This window comes from Garra rufa, chromosome 17 (genome assembly GCF_049309525.1).
Source record: "Garra rufa chromosome 17, GarRuf1.0, whole genome shotgun sequence".
Lineage (NCBI taxonomy): Eukaryota > Metazoa > Chordata > Actinopteri > Cypriniformes > Cyprinidae > Garra > Garra rufa.
In genome coordinates, this window is record NC_133377.1 from 22,016,342 (window position 1) to 22,032,176 (window position 15,835).

General features: G+C 33.4%; 1 protein-coding gene across 1 annotated transcript in view; it reads right to left on the bottom strand.

Moving 5' to 3' along the window:
- The window catches only part of adgrb2 (adhesion G protein-coupled receptor B2), a 341,301-nt gene that overhangs the window by 143,522 nt on the left and 181,944 nt on the right, over positions 1-15,835 (bottom strand). Inside the window, 2 exon segments of the mRNA XM_073821334.1 lie at positions 6,659-6,761; positions 12,307-12,382. Coding sequence (XP_073677435.1) covers positions 6,659-6,761; positions 12,307-12,382 — 179 coding nt within the window.

Consider the following 15,835-nt stretch of genomic DNA (forward strand, 5'->3'; position numbering starts at 1 on the left):
TGCTCATTGTAATTGTAAACATAATGACTTTTCTTTTTTATGAGGGGGTTTGGCATTACGCATCTTTGTTTCCAGCTGAAACATTAAAGAACGCGTCACACAAGTTTCTCGGAAATCCTGTATAATTCAACCAATCCAATGATGACTTAGAAACTCCAGTAGTGTTTTCACTTTTGCGTGCCGTATGCATCAGACGTTCAGCCACTGGTTGAGAATCCCTGGCAATGGCATAGATAATAAGAAAGTAACTAGGCAATATTTATTGGCTATAGAACTTGTAGTATCAATAATTATAATAATTACTAATTTAATAATAATGTATATAATTACACAATATCGATTATTGTTTCAATCAATTCGAAATATTGACTTTATTATCTTATTTTTTAATGCCTAGTTACTTTTCACCCACCCTGTATAAAAAACGGTATTTTAATTTAAAATAATATATCATGTTATGGTTGTTTTTTTTGTGTATTTTTACATAAATGCAGACTTGATGATTAAAAAAAAAACTATATTAAAAAAGTGATTAAAAGTGATAAAAAGTGATTAAAAAACTATAGATTATTTTAGATTATTTTACCAACCCCAAAACTTTGGGGTCAGAAAGATATTTAATGTTTTTAAAGAAGTCTCTAATGCTCATCAAATTTCCATTTATTTGATCAAAAATACACACAAAAAAAGGTAATATTGCGAAATAGTTTTGCAATTTAAAAGTACAGTTTTCAATTTTAATATACTTTAAAATATAATTTATTTCTGTGACGCAAAGCTGAATTTTCATCAGCCATTACCTCACTCTGCAGTTTTACATCCTTCAGAAAACATTCTAATATGCTGATTTATTATCAATGTTGGAAACATTTTTTGGAAACTGTAATACTTTCTTCAGGATTCTTATAGATACAAAGTTCAAAAGTACAGCATTTATTCAAAATAGAAATCTTTTCTAACAATGTAAGTCTTTTCTATCACTTTTTTTTTTATCATTTTAACACATCCTTAATGTATAAAAGTATTAATTTCTTTGAAAGAAAGAAAGAAAAAAAAATGTACTGACCCCAAACTTGGAACAGTATTGTATATCGTTACAAAAGATAATAAATACTGTTTTTTTTGTTTGTTGTTTGTTTTTGTTTTTTTTTTACAGTTAAAGTTTCCTAAAAAAATATCAAAGAGCATAAATGTTTCCGACATAATCAGCATTTTAGAATGATTTCTAAAGGATTATTTGACACTGAAGACTGAAGTAATGATGCTGAAAATCCAGCTTTTCATCACAGGAATAAATTCTATTTTAAAGTCTATTAAAATAGAAAACCACAATTTTAAATTGCAATAATATTTCACAATATCCGTTTCCTTTAAATAAAGAAACAAAACAAGGGAAAAAATGGAAAAAAAAGAAGAAAAAAGAGAGAGACTCCTCATTCTTGATTCATTGATTCATGAGAGTCTGAAATGATGCCATCACTTTATGCCCAGTGTGTGGCTCTAATCAGGGTTCAGTGGTGCATGGCTGAATGAACAGCTCATTATTGATTCATCAGTGAATCAACTGCTATAATTGACTAATCTGTCTCAGCTCAAGTTATGCCTATTATGTCTTTTCAGCAGGAGGAATCCCACATGGGCCCTTATGACCTGAACAATGATCACCTCCGACCTTCAGGGGTACAACCGACTCCCACTAGGGCTGCCAGAAACAGAGGGCAATTATATCTTGTTATATTGTCTCAGTGAGGTTGTATACTTCCAATAAAGGAAGATACAGACACTATACCATATTTTTAAACATTTCATTGCCCCCAAGTGGTTAAGCAATGCCACATACTGGATTGAATCAAATGACTGAGTCACATTTCAACAGTTGACACAAAGTAAGTGTTTGAATGACAGATGGTTGACACAGTCCGCTTCACAACGGCCCAAGAGCGGCTTTCAGGACAGAATAGCAGTCTGATGAGCCCAGAAACACTCACGCAGATGTTCGATCATTGCAATGTGTCTGCTAAGGCCAGTTTTAAGTGTCCAGTATGGACTCGTGCCATTCGATTGGCTCGAATGTACTTATCAGCACCACAGACAGATGGCTTTGGTACTCTCATTTATAATGAGAACAAATGACCGGTGCCTTTTTGTCATCGCAGGTGGTAAACAAAACCAACAAAACATGCAATTGAATACATCATTTCAATTTGACACTGACAGCCGGATGCGTTTGGACATCAGTGATCAATAACTGGCGTGGATGTCAGTTCGCCCGTGTTAAGGCTGATGAATGGGGAGGATCGCCGGCCAATGCCACAGCTGGAGTGCACTGCCTCCATTTCCCAGCAGCCTCTGGGGGTCAGGATGGCTCAGGCAGGATGTCTCAGAGCAGCTGTCCACACAGAGAGGACAAGTCCCAATACACAGCCTCGGACCCCCCCTCCGTGTCCCAACATCTGCGGCCGAGGCTCCGCTGGACAATCTGGACACTGACCCCTGCCAAGGTCTTCCGTACGCAGATGGGACTCACCCAGGACCACGGCTGAGCGGGGCACGACCTCGGTACAGCAGGGGACGTGTGCATAGAAAACATTCATGAATCACGTCCACTCCCGCATTCCCAAAACTCGCGCCTCTACGGAGGAGATAGCAGGTAAAGGTTGCCATGACGACTGGGGGAACATCACAATGGCAGTGTTCTCGGCGCAGCTGATATCTGCAGTGATGCACAATCCAATCTGCAGGTTTCGCATTTTGCATAAATCCTTGCGGGTATATTTTTATTACATTTTTTTTTTCCCACATAAAATATTGAGAGCTTTTATGTGCAGTACTTTATGTCCTGTGTATTTAGGGATTGTTAAAGATGTTCTATTCATAACAGAGGATTATTAATAGAGGGTCATTCTAACAGAACTGTATTTCTTGCCTGATTATGGTGTTCAAATAGACTCACTCTGTTAGAAGCCTGCGCTCTCCACATCTGAGGCAATTTGCCAGCATGTGTGAATGTGGATGGGTTATAAGTCATAACTAGCGGTACAGTTAGAACCAAAAGAGGAAATGTGAGACAGGGCTCTACAGTGCGACCATTTCGGTCACATTTGCGACTGAAGGGGTTCGTACAGATACTGTAAAATGAGATTTCAGGAGAGTCAAAGAGTTTTCAAACACTGCAAAGACTTCAATCAGAGATCTCACTTATCAAACAATGTCTTTTCTTTCTAATTAAAACCAGAGTTAATTTTCTTATAGGATTTGTATTTGTGTATACTTATTTATCTTTTTTCTTTGTCTTGTTTTTATAACTGTACTGCCTTAATGGTTTGATGATTTTTCTACTATTTAATTAAAAAATCCTTTCTTGAAAATACTCCAAAAGCCTGATGTGAAAGAAAAGATTCACTATACGTGCTCTAATATCCCAAACTGAATCAAACGATATGCGAACCAAAAAGTTCTGGTCTGAATTATATGATTCACATATATGCAAAGTTTCAGTATAAATCAAATGATTCGGGAACCCGCTCCGAAGTCCAAATCTACAGTGAGGGAAAAAATTATTTGATCCCCTGCTGATTTTGTACGTTTGCCCACTGACAAAGAAATGATCAGGCTATAATTTTAATGGTAGGTTTATTTTAACAGTGAGAGACCAAGAAAATGCATTTCAAAAAAGTAAAAAATTGATTTGCTATTTAATGAGTGAAATAAGTATTATAGCAAAACATGACTTTGGCAAAACCCTTGTTGGCAATCACAGAGGTGAGACATTTCTTGTAGCTGGCCAGCAGGTTTGCACACATCTCAGAAGGGGTTTTGTCCCACTCCTCTTTGCAGATCCTTTCCAAGTCATTATGGTTTTGAGGCTGACATTTGGCAACTCAAGCCTTCAGCTCCCTTCACAGATTGTCTATGGATTAAGGTCTGCAGACTGGCTAGGCCACTCCAGGACCTTAATGTGCTTCTTCTTGAGTCACTCCTTTGTTGCCTTGGCCGTGTGTTTTTGGTCATTGTCATGCTGGAATACCCATCCACGACCCATTTTCAATGCCCTGGCCTGAAGGAAGGAGGTTCTCACCCAAGATTTGATGGTACATGGCCGCGTCTATCGTTCCTTTGATGCGGTGCATTTGTCCTGCCCAGTTAACAGAAAAACACCCCCAAAGCATAAAGTTTCCAGCTCCATGTTTGACAGTCGGAATGGTGTTCTTGGGGTCTTAGGCAGCATTCTCCAAACAAGGTGAGTTGAGTTGATGCCAAAGAGCTTGATTTTGGTCTCATCTGACCACAACGCTTTCACCCAGTTCTCCTCTGAATCATTCAGATGTTCATTGGCAAACTTCAGACGGGCCTGTACATGTGCTTTCTTGAGCAGATTGTCCTTGTGGGCGCTGCAGGATATCAGTCCTTCATGGCGCAGTGTCTTACACATTGTTTTCTTGGTGACTATGGTCCCAGCTGCCTTGAGATCATTGACAAGATCCTCCCATGTAGTTCTGGGCTGATTCCTCACCATTCTCATGATCATTGAAACTCCACGAGGTGAGATTTTGCATGGAGCCCCAGACCGAGGGAGATTATTCAGTTATTTTGTGTTTCTTCTATTTGCGAATAATCACACCAACTGTTGTCACCGTCTCTCCAAGCTGCTTGGCAATGGTCTTGCAGCCCATTCCAGCCCTGTGTAGGTCTACAATCTTGTCCCTGACATCCTTGGACAGCTTTTTGGTCTTGGCCATGTTGGAGAATTTGGAATCTGATTAATTCTGTGGACAGGTGTCTTTCATAAAGGTAACAAGCTGAGATTACGAGCACTCTATTAAAGGGATCTCAGCTCGTGACCTGTATAAAATACACCTGGGAGCCAGAAATCCTGCTGATTGATAGGCGATCAAATACTTTTTTCACTCATTAAAATGCAAATCAATTTATAGCTTTTTTGAAATGCGTTTTACTGGATTCTGTCTCTCTCTGTTAAAATAAACCTACAATTAAAATTATAGACTGATACATTTTTTTGTCAGTGAGCAAACGTACAAAATTAGCAGGGGATCAAATAATTTTTTCCCTCACTGTAAATCAAATGATTCACAATACGAAGTCCGATCTGATTCAATTGGAGCACTTCGAAACAGTGAATCATTTGCGATGCAATGGTTTAACAAATTTGGAGTTTCACTACGTGAAAAAACATTAAAATCCTAACAAGCAACACTGAAAATCAAAAATGATTGGCTTTAATTAAACTGGTTTTTGCTAGTGAATCGCTTGAAATAAATAATCAAAGTCACAAGACTCTTTTCACGTCTTCAGCCATGTTTACACAACATTGTCAGTAATACAACAGGTTTAGCTTGGTAGTTTTAAGTTTTATTAGGTTTTTAACAGCATTCCATAGTTTATTAAACAAAATTAATGTATCTGTAATCTGTAAAAATGTGTAATCAATTACAGTTACTTATGAAATTGTTAATGATTACAAAGGGGGTTACATCTGAATATTTTCACAAACACACACACACACACACACACACACACACACTCACGTTGGGTTTACATGTTTTATGGGGACATTCCATAGACGTAATGGTTTTTATACTGTACAAACCGTACTTTCTATCGCCCTACACCTACCCTACACCTAAACCTAGCCCTCACAGGAGATTGTGCACGCTTTTACTTCGTCAAAAAAACTTATTGTGCATGGTTTATAAGCCTGTTTCCTCATGGGGACCTGAGAAATGTCCCCACAAGGTCAAAATCTACTGGTATTCCTATCCTTGTGGGGACATTTGGTCCCCACAACGTGATGAATACCAGGTGCACACACACACACACACACACACACACACACACACACACACACACACACAGATTCGATTGATTTCTTTCCCAAATTGCTTATTTAACTGTTTTATTTCCTATTTGGGTTTATATATATGCTTTATTTTTATACAACTTTTTTCCAAAGTCATCATTAGAAGCCAGTGTTTCCTGTCTATGCAAATATTTGATTTCAAAAACAGTATTAGAGGTATTAAACTATGTCTTATGATTTGAAACCTGTATTTAACCTTAAGAAAAGTCTGATTTTGTGGTGGCTGTGCTTTAAAATTAAACTATTATAATCTTAATTCAAGTGATGAAGGATTTTGTCTGATTATAATTAGTGTTGAGTACTATCTTAAGGTTAACCTACCTGGTTTAAATGTTTGAAAATGATTACCAGTTCAACACATTTGTTAGAATTTTGGAAAAGTAACCAAAAAGTAATCAAATGTAATCAGTTACATTACTTTATAAAGTAATTGAAATAGTTACATCACTTGTTACATTTTAAATAGGGTGAGTTGTAATCTGTAACCTATTACATTTCCAAAGTAACCTTTCACAATATTATTATTTGTACAGTATTTTAGTCAAATAAATGCAGCCTTGGTGAGCAGAAGAGACTTAATTATTAAAATAAAAAAGTTTAGTTTAAAAAAAGTTTTATACGGTAGTGTATAAGAAATAAAAAAACGCTTTGACTAGTCAACCAAGTGATATAGTTCAGAAAATATACATCAAAAACATACTGTGATGTAATATGCATATTACCTTGGGGCATTTAATATTAAAGACTGTTCAAATATAAATAAAAGTATAAGGTACTTACATTGAGCAAAGGGGCAAGTTCCACTGATACCAAGGGCTCGGTAGGCTTGGGTAAAGGACGTACAGTCACTGTCAGAATTTTTGAGCTGATCACAAATGGATCTCTGGGAGGAAAGATAACAGTGTGAGTTAGATCCAAAACTGACTCCATTTCACATCTACCAATTGGCTGGGCAACATTCAGAATTTCAAAAATACAATTCTAATAAATTAAACATAGTCACACAACAGAGAATGTGTATTAGTTGACAAAGTTTGTCACAGAACACTTTGCATTTAAAATTTTCTAATTCTGCATAATAATTTCCAGACACTTTTACAGTACACTTTTCTCAAAAGTTTTTGGACGGTAAGATTTTTAATGCTTTTTTAAAAAAGTCTCTTCTGCTCACCAAGCCTGCATTTATTTTATCCAAAGTACAGCAAAAACAGTAAAATATAGATTTTTTTTATTTTACTATTTAAAATAACTGTTTTATATATGAATATATTTTTAAATATAATTTATTCCTGTGATTACAAAGCTGATTTTTTAATTACTCCAGTCTTCAGTGTCACATGATCCTTCAGAATTCATTCTAATATTCTAATTTGCTGCTAAAAAAAACATTTATTATTAATATTACGTTGAAAACAGCTGAGAAGGTTTTTTTGATGAATAGAAAGTTCAGAAGAACAGCATTTATCTGAAACAGAAATCCTTTGTAACATTATTAATGCATTTATCGTCACTTTTAATCAATTTAAAGCATCCTTGCTAAATAAAAGTATTGATTTCCATAATTTATTTCCCCCCCAAAAAATTTGACTGACTCCAAGCCTTTGAATGGTGTAGTGTACAATGTTACAAAAGCTTTTTATTTCAGATAAATGTCGTTGTTCTGAACCAAACCTTCTATTCATCAAGGAAAATGTTTTAAATATTAATAATAACAACAACAACAACAACAACAACAATAATAATAATAATAATAATAATAATAATAATAATAATAATAAATGTTTCTTGAACAGCAAATCAGCATATTAGAATGATTTCTGAAAGATCATGTGACACTGAAGGCTGGAGAAATGATGCTGATCACAGCTTTGATCCCAGGAATAAATTACATTGTAAAATACATTCAAATAGAACGCAGTTATATTTCAAACTGTTACTTTTTTTGCTGTACTTTGGATCAAATTAATGCAGGCTTGGTGAGCAGAAGAGAATTCTCACTGTCCAAAAATTTTGACTGTAGTATATTTCTCTAAACTTGTTCAATTTTGCCAAAACAATTTACATAAAAACAGATTTTAACAAATTATATTGGCAGCATTTCAAATATTGGTTAGAATGATAATGTACACTTACACCATATACAGTCAAGTCCAATATTATTCATACACGTGGCAAATTCTGATTTAAAGTTACTTTTATTCAACCAGCAAATTTTCTTTTGACCGGAAATGACACAGGCTTCTCCCAAAAGATAAGACAATGTAAAAGAGGCATCATTGTGAAAAAAAAAATATATATATATATTTCTTAGCTTTTATTTACATTTGAACAAAAAGTGGCATGTCCAAAATTATTCATACCCTTTGCAAACTGTCACAGTCTATGGGAAAATCCAAAGTTCAATACCATTCCAAATAGTCCAAGCTGTTCTAAAGCATCCTAATTACCCTGATTCATTGGGAACAGCTGTTTTAATCAACTCAACAGGTGAAAAACAGAAGCTCTCTGGTGCTGGTTTGTGGACAGTCATGGCTAAGACAAAGGACCTCACAGGGGACCTATGGTTGCGCATTGTGGCTGCTCACAAGTCAGGAAAGTGTTATAAGACCATATCTAAATGTTTTGAAGTTCAGGGTGATGGCAAGGAGACCCTCCAACCTGAAAGAGTTGGAGCTCATCACTAAAGATGAATGGGCAAAAATACCAGTGGAGACATGCAAATAGCTGGTCAGCAATTACAGGAAGCGTTTGATTGTTGTGATAGCTAATAAAGGCTTTTCTATTGATTATTGAGAAGGGTATGAATAATTTTGGACATGCCACTTTTCATGTTCAAATGTAAATAAAAGCTGAGAAATATTTTTTTTTCCACAATGATGCCTCTTGTACATCGTCTTATTATCTTTTGGGAGAAGCCAGTGTCATTTACGGTCATAAAAAAAAGAAAACAAAAAACTTGCTGGTTGAATAAAAGTAACTTTAAGTCAGAATTTGTCAGGGGTATGAATCATTTCGGGCTTGACTGTATATATATATATATATTTTTTTTTTTTCAGTGCATTTTAATTGTACTTCCTCAAATTCAAAATACAGTTCTGCACACCTTAATTCAAATTATATTCAATTGAATTCTGAATGGCACACAACCCTGGCAGGTAATCCATGACAGAGCATAATATAATGGCTGAGTGCCACCGTTTGTGTGTATGTGTGTGTGTTTTAAATCCATTGGCAGAGCTATTTTGGACTATCCTGCGCCAAGCAAATCCATCTATTTTTAGTGTGTGTGAAGGTGTGTGTGTTACTGCGAAAGCTAAAACTTGTGTATCCGTGGGAGTTTGGTCACAGGGAGTTACATTCTGTCACAAACAAATCGGGCAGGTTAGCTCCCCCTGGGGCAGCGGGAGCAAAGATGTGTGCTCTGCGCAGAAAATTAATGAGACACAAAGCAAAAGCAAACCAAAAACAAACAAATAGCCTTGATCCCATACATATTCAACGAGCGCCGTCACAATCAACCACACTGAGGAGCAATGACCTGGATACCCGCGCCTCTTACACGGCTCACAATAGAAAGAGACAGAAGCAAACACAAGCAGCGGTTGTCGGCAGGCTCTTGTGTTCCTCGTCAGGGTTGAGGGCTCTGACATGCTCAGTGAGTTTGGACAGTGAACTACAGACCCCAGCAGGGCTTGAGCAGGAGAAGAGACGTCTCTACATGCCCCCCAGTGTCAGCCGCACGAATCAGCCTAATTATGCTTATCTCCTCTCTCTCAATACAGACAGCCTCTCAGTAGTGGCTACACTGAGGGCAAAGGCAACACAGTTACACAGAATATCTAAAAATGTAGCCCCATGTTTGCCCTAACTGTGCACGACGTGGCTATTTTCCGTAAGTGGTCTTTATGTCCACACTCAAAATGCAAATGCGTGACATTATGAATATGAACAAAATGTATGTAAAAACTGTCCTTGTAAAACCCAAAGTACTATGTGAGACTACTAAAGTATCTTGTTGCTTTTATTTAGCAAGGATGTTTTAAATTCATCAAAAGTGATGATAAAGACATTTAATAATGTTATTATGTATATATGTGTTATGTATATATTATGTTAAAAAAGATTTCTATTTTAGATAAATGCTGTTCTTCTGAACTTTCTATTCATCAAAGAAACCTGGAAAAATTCTACTTTCTACATAATAATAAATGTTTTTTGAGAAGTAAATCAGAATATAATGATTTATGAAGGATCATGTGACTGGAATAATGATGCTAAAAATTACATTTTAAAATATATTCAAATTAAAAACAGTGTGTGTGTGTGTTTACTTAAATTCATTTTTTTTTTTAAATAATATGTGATGTGATTCTTTTTCTCTTAATATTTCAATTCAAGTATGTGGACTAGTGACATAAATATAATTTTTTTTTTTTTGGTCCTATGTAAAATTCACATACCAAAATGGGTAACACTTTAGAATAGGTAACACTTATTCACTATTAACTACGACTTTTCCCTCAATAAATTCCAAATTTGCTGCTTATTAATAGTTAGGATTAGGGATGTAGAATAAGGCATTAATATGTGCTTAATTAGTACTAATAAATGGACAATATTCTAGTAATATGCATGCTAATAAGTCGTAGTCAATAGTGAATAAGTGTTACCTATTCTAAAGTGTTACCAAAAAAGGTATTTATGTATTTCTTTAAAATGTAATGCAGTCTTATTTTTATAATTTATTAGTTTTTTTTTTTTTTTTTTAAACTGCTTTACATTTTAAATAAATAAATAAATTTTTATGTTTTTTTTTTTTTTTGGTCCTTAGTTTGTATATCGGAATATTTTTTGTTTATTATATATATATAATATTTGTATTATGTGTAATAAAATAAATATAATATGTGACCCTGGACCACAAAACCAGTCTTAAATCGCTGGGGTATATTTGTAGCAATAGCCAAAAATACATTGCATGGGTCAAAATTTTTGATTTTTCTTTTATGCCAAAAATCATTAAGAAATTAAGTAAAGATCATGTTCCATGAAGAGTTTTTGTAAAATTCCTACTATAAACATATCAAAATGTAATTTTTGATTTGTAATATGCATTGTTAAGAACCTAATTTGGACAACTTTAAAGGTGATTTTCTCAGTCTTTTTGATTTTTTTGCATCCTAAGATTTCTGATTTTCAAATAGATGTATCTCAGACAAATATTGTCCTATCCTAACAAACCATACATCAATAGAAAGCTTATTTATTGAGCTTTCATATGATGTATAAATCTCAGTTTTGTCAAATTTAACCTTATGACTGGTTTTGTGGTCCAGGGTCACATATTTAAAATAATATTAAAATATATTATTTGTATTATACATTATTGTATTGATTTATTTCAGTAAAATGTAATGCAGTTGTATTTAAAAAAAATGTATTAGTTTTTTTTTAAATCTTTAACTTTTATATATTTTATAAATACAAATGGCATTACATTTAAAGTAAATAAATAAATTTTTTGACATTTATATATATATATATATATATATATATATATATATATATATATGCATGTGTGTATGTGTGATTTGTATTATATGTACATATGTGTGTGTACATGCACACATACAAAATTATAAAAATAAAACGCCAATACATTTAAAATAAATAAATAAAACAGTTTAATATATAGGACAATTATTTTTTTTTATGTCACTGGTCCACATACTCCAATTTAAATATGAAGCGAAAACTAATCACATGACCTTTCATTTATTTGTTTATTTATTTTTAATAACAATTCTAACCATTTGTGGGTTTTTTAACCTTTTAATGTCCATCTAGACTAATAATGTTCCCCTGTGTCAATCTCTGTGAGAACAGCTGAGTCAGTTTGATAAGGCTTAGGCTGTGTAACATGGTTAATTTGAGGTTTTAAGAGTCATATCCCTAGGTACAACATCAGAATATCCATGGCATGGATCATGGGATTAACATGTAGTGCAGGAATAGGAGGTATTTTAGGAACAGACAGCACTGTTTGTCCATTTTAGCCTGCTGTTGTAAAACTAGAGCAGAAGACAGTGTGGCAGCACAATGAGTCCACAAAGGGTGGCGAACTTCACCGGATTAACCACGGTTAATCCTGTATGTAGTAGTATGAACTTCTGACCTCCTATCTGAATATAAAGGGTACAGTCAAGACCTCCAAATAAGCATCTTAGAAATATAAGCTCATTTCTAGACAGGCTTAATGACTGTTCCACTTTCATCTATTGGGTCAATTTCAATAATTGTCCATTGTCTCTGCCGGCTGATGTCAATCATTTGCAGAGTAACAGAATGAGTGTCCTTGAAACAGCCTTCAAATATATATTAAAACACACAAATATATGCGTTTACACACACTCAAAGACTGGACTTACTTTGGTGGAGGCATTAAGAGGCCGAGGGTGCGGTACAGGATGGCTCCAATGACGAAATATGGTGTGTCGTCTGATTCTATGGGACAGAAAGGGTCAAAGTGTCAAAACATAATACTTTAAATGCCCTGAATGTCCCAAATTGAACCATAAAAAGATAGAAAATAATATAAAATAATGTGAGGATGTTTTAAACATTCTTCAGAAATAATGCAAATTGTGTTCATTTAGAAGAAAATCAATTCATTGAATATAAAAAAGTAATGTGAATAAGTAATAATCTACATTTTTTAAAATAATATACTTTGGGACACACAAACAAACAAACAAACAAATAAATACTTTTTTTCCCAGTTGAACTTATTTAAATGATTTCTATTATAAAAAATGTATTTAAAAACACAAAACTAATTTAGAAATTAAACAAACAAACAAAAATGTAAAACATATTTATGTCATTGTATTTATATACATTTTGTTTAATAATTATATATATATATATATATATATATATATATATATATATATATATATATATATACACACACTATTTTTATTACATTATTTTTCAGGTTTAGAAAATATATAAATATATTATTACATAGAAAAATAAAATAAAATAAAATGTTTATTATATCAATTATTTACAATAATTTATTTAAAGTATTTTTTTTAAATATATTATTACATAGAACTAAATACCAAGATAAACTTAACTAAATTAAACTAAACTACAATAAAATCAAATACAGAAAATTCCTTTCAAATTATCACGGTATATTTTTATTACAGTGTATTTTTTTATTTATTTATAAAATAAAAAATAAAATAAAATAAAATGTTTATTATATTAATTATTTACTATATTCATACATACATACTGTTTGTTATAAATACATTCATAACTGTTATTATTACATAGAACTAAAAACTAATAAAATAAAATAAAATTATTATGGTATATTGTACTTTTTACAGACTTTTGTTTTTACAGTGTAGGACTAATACATAAAATAAAATAATTATTGTATATTGAACTGTGTTTTTACAGACTTCTGTTTTTACAGTCTAGGACTAATAAAATAAAATAAAATAAAATAAAATAATTATGGTATATTGAACTGTGTTTTTACAGACTTCTGTTTTTACAGTCTAGGACTAATAAAATAAAATAAAATAAAATAAAATAAAATAATTATGGTATATTGAACTGTGTTTTTACAGACTTCTGTTTTTACAGTCTAGGACTAATAAAATAAAATAAAATAAAATAAAATAAAATAATTATGGTATATTGAACTGTGTTTTTACAGACTTCTGTTTTTACAGTCTAGGACTAATAAAATAAAATAAAATAATAAAATAAAATAAAATAAAATAAAATAAAATAAAATAAAATAAAATAAAATAAAATAAAATAAAATAAAATAAAATAAAATAATTATGGTATATTGTACTGTGTTTTTACAGACTTTTCTTTTACAGTGTAGGAGTAATATATAAAATAAAATAAAATAAGATAAAATAAAATAAAATAAAATAAAATAAAATAAAATATAAAAAGAATTGTATTTAAAAAACTTTAATTTAAATGCTATCTAATATTTTTTTTCAGCTTTCATATGGCTTAGTAAATAATACAAAGAAAAAAAGCACTGTGTCACTCATCCACTTACTCACATTCAAATGTGAAGGAAAACACACCACAACCATTTTATGATCATACTATGCAGCTCCAGTTAAAGAAACCAAAAAGCACAAAGCACAATATCAAGGAAGAGTATTTAAGAACACTCCTAGAGTGAGTCAGTACAAAGCCTGACATTTAAAAGACACAAAAAACAGTGAATTCATAGAGATATGACCAGCAATTCTGTTCCCAGGCCATCTGTCCACTCCTCCCCACTGGCTCTGTATTCCTGTTCGAGCAACACACATCTCCGTGCTTTTCATATCATTTGATTTGTTCTCTCCTCTGCACGAGTGCCTTGCCTCCACATGATCCTCATCATCTGTTCTCTTCTGAGACACTATTTATCAAGGACCTCTTTCTTCTCCATCCCTCCTCACTCTCATCCAATTCTTCTTCTCCTCGAAACACTGTGGGCCTCCAGAGAGACTCATCCCTGAGTAAATGCCATCATATTTCACTTATTGGAGGACACGCTCTGGACACAAAGTGAAAGTGATGCAGTAATAGGGTGATGTAACGAGGCTAAAGTCCACATTTCATTGCTCTGTTGTTCTCATGTGGCACTGGAAGTCCTCACAGTTATTCAAAGTTCGTACAGAGATGGGAAATGAGCATTTAGACCTGTTCTAAGGCACTTCGGAGGCTCTGATTTTACTGCAAATTTCATGAAGAGAAACTCAGCCAAGCATGGCTGAATCACTGTTGCAATTTCCACTGACATTATGAAATTTAGGGTTTAATAATTTAGCTTGAATAGAGCTTGTTAAAATCACTGAACACAATATGCATACTCTCTGATGCAAAGGAATACGCTTGTAACAGAGTAGCAGTGGATAGCGTGATTGCATTACACTGTCAGAAAAAAGGGTACGGTTGGGGTCCATTTGTGACACTTAGGGTACAAATGGTGAAGTTGTACCCTCGATGGTTCATAGTTGCACCTTAGAGTACTCATATGTACCATTTAGGGGTAAAAAAGGTACAGATATGTTTCCAACTGCCAGAGGGTCCACGTTTGTACCATTTAATCCCCAAAGAAAGGTACAATCACTTGTGTGACCAAAGAAGTAAGCCAAAGTGTATGAAATAGTCACCCAAAATTAAACATAGCAAGATAATCATTTTCATGAGTTGTTAGTTATTTGGAAGAGATGCACAAAATAACCAAATATGTTCAAGAGCCTTCATCTTTCTGACCAGTTCTGAACAGTACACACGCAAATTACATTTTAGTGTTTATGCAGAACATCAAGATAATAACTTTTAAACGTAAAGCATTTGTATTAAAGTAGGTCTGCATTTTTAATTGTAATTTTAAACTGATATAAGAGCTGTTTTAAGTTTTGTTTTTAATGCAGAGTTAAACAAATACACATACTAATAGTAATTAGCAAAAGCACAGTGTAGTATACAAAACTATTTAACGTTTATTAAACATTATATATGGTGTACTACTTTGCCTCAGTTCAAATACATATTTTCGAAGCCAGCCTTTTCGTGTCGTCCAATGGGATTGTAGCCCGCGCTGTGCATTTTGAAAATGAGATTGTGCGTGACGCCGGTTATTATTCAGGACATCATTCAATTCATTTCTGACGCTGTCGACGGAGACACGGAGGATCTTATTCAAAAACTGAAAGAAGTTGCCTGGAATACATGTCACTGAAGACGAAGCACAGAAATTTAGAGGTAAGTTTAATTTTAAGTACTGTGAAAATCTGTTGGTTCCCTTTCGATTTTTGTTAACTTGACATTGCGTCTGTAGCCAGGCCTAACGTTATCTGATGCGTGAGGAAAACCTTTCTTCGAAAACTGACCTGACAAAACCAACGCATTGCC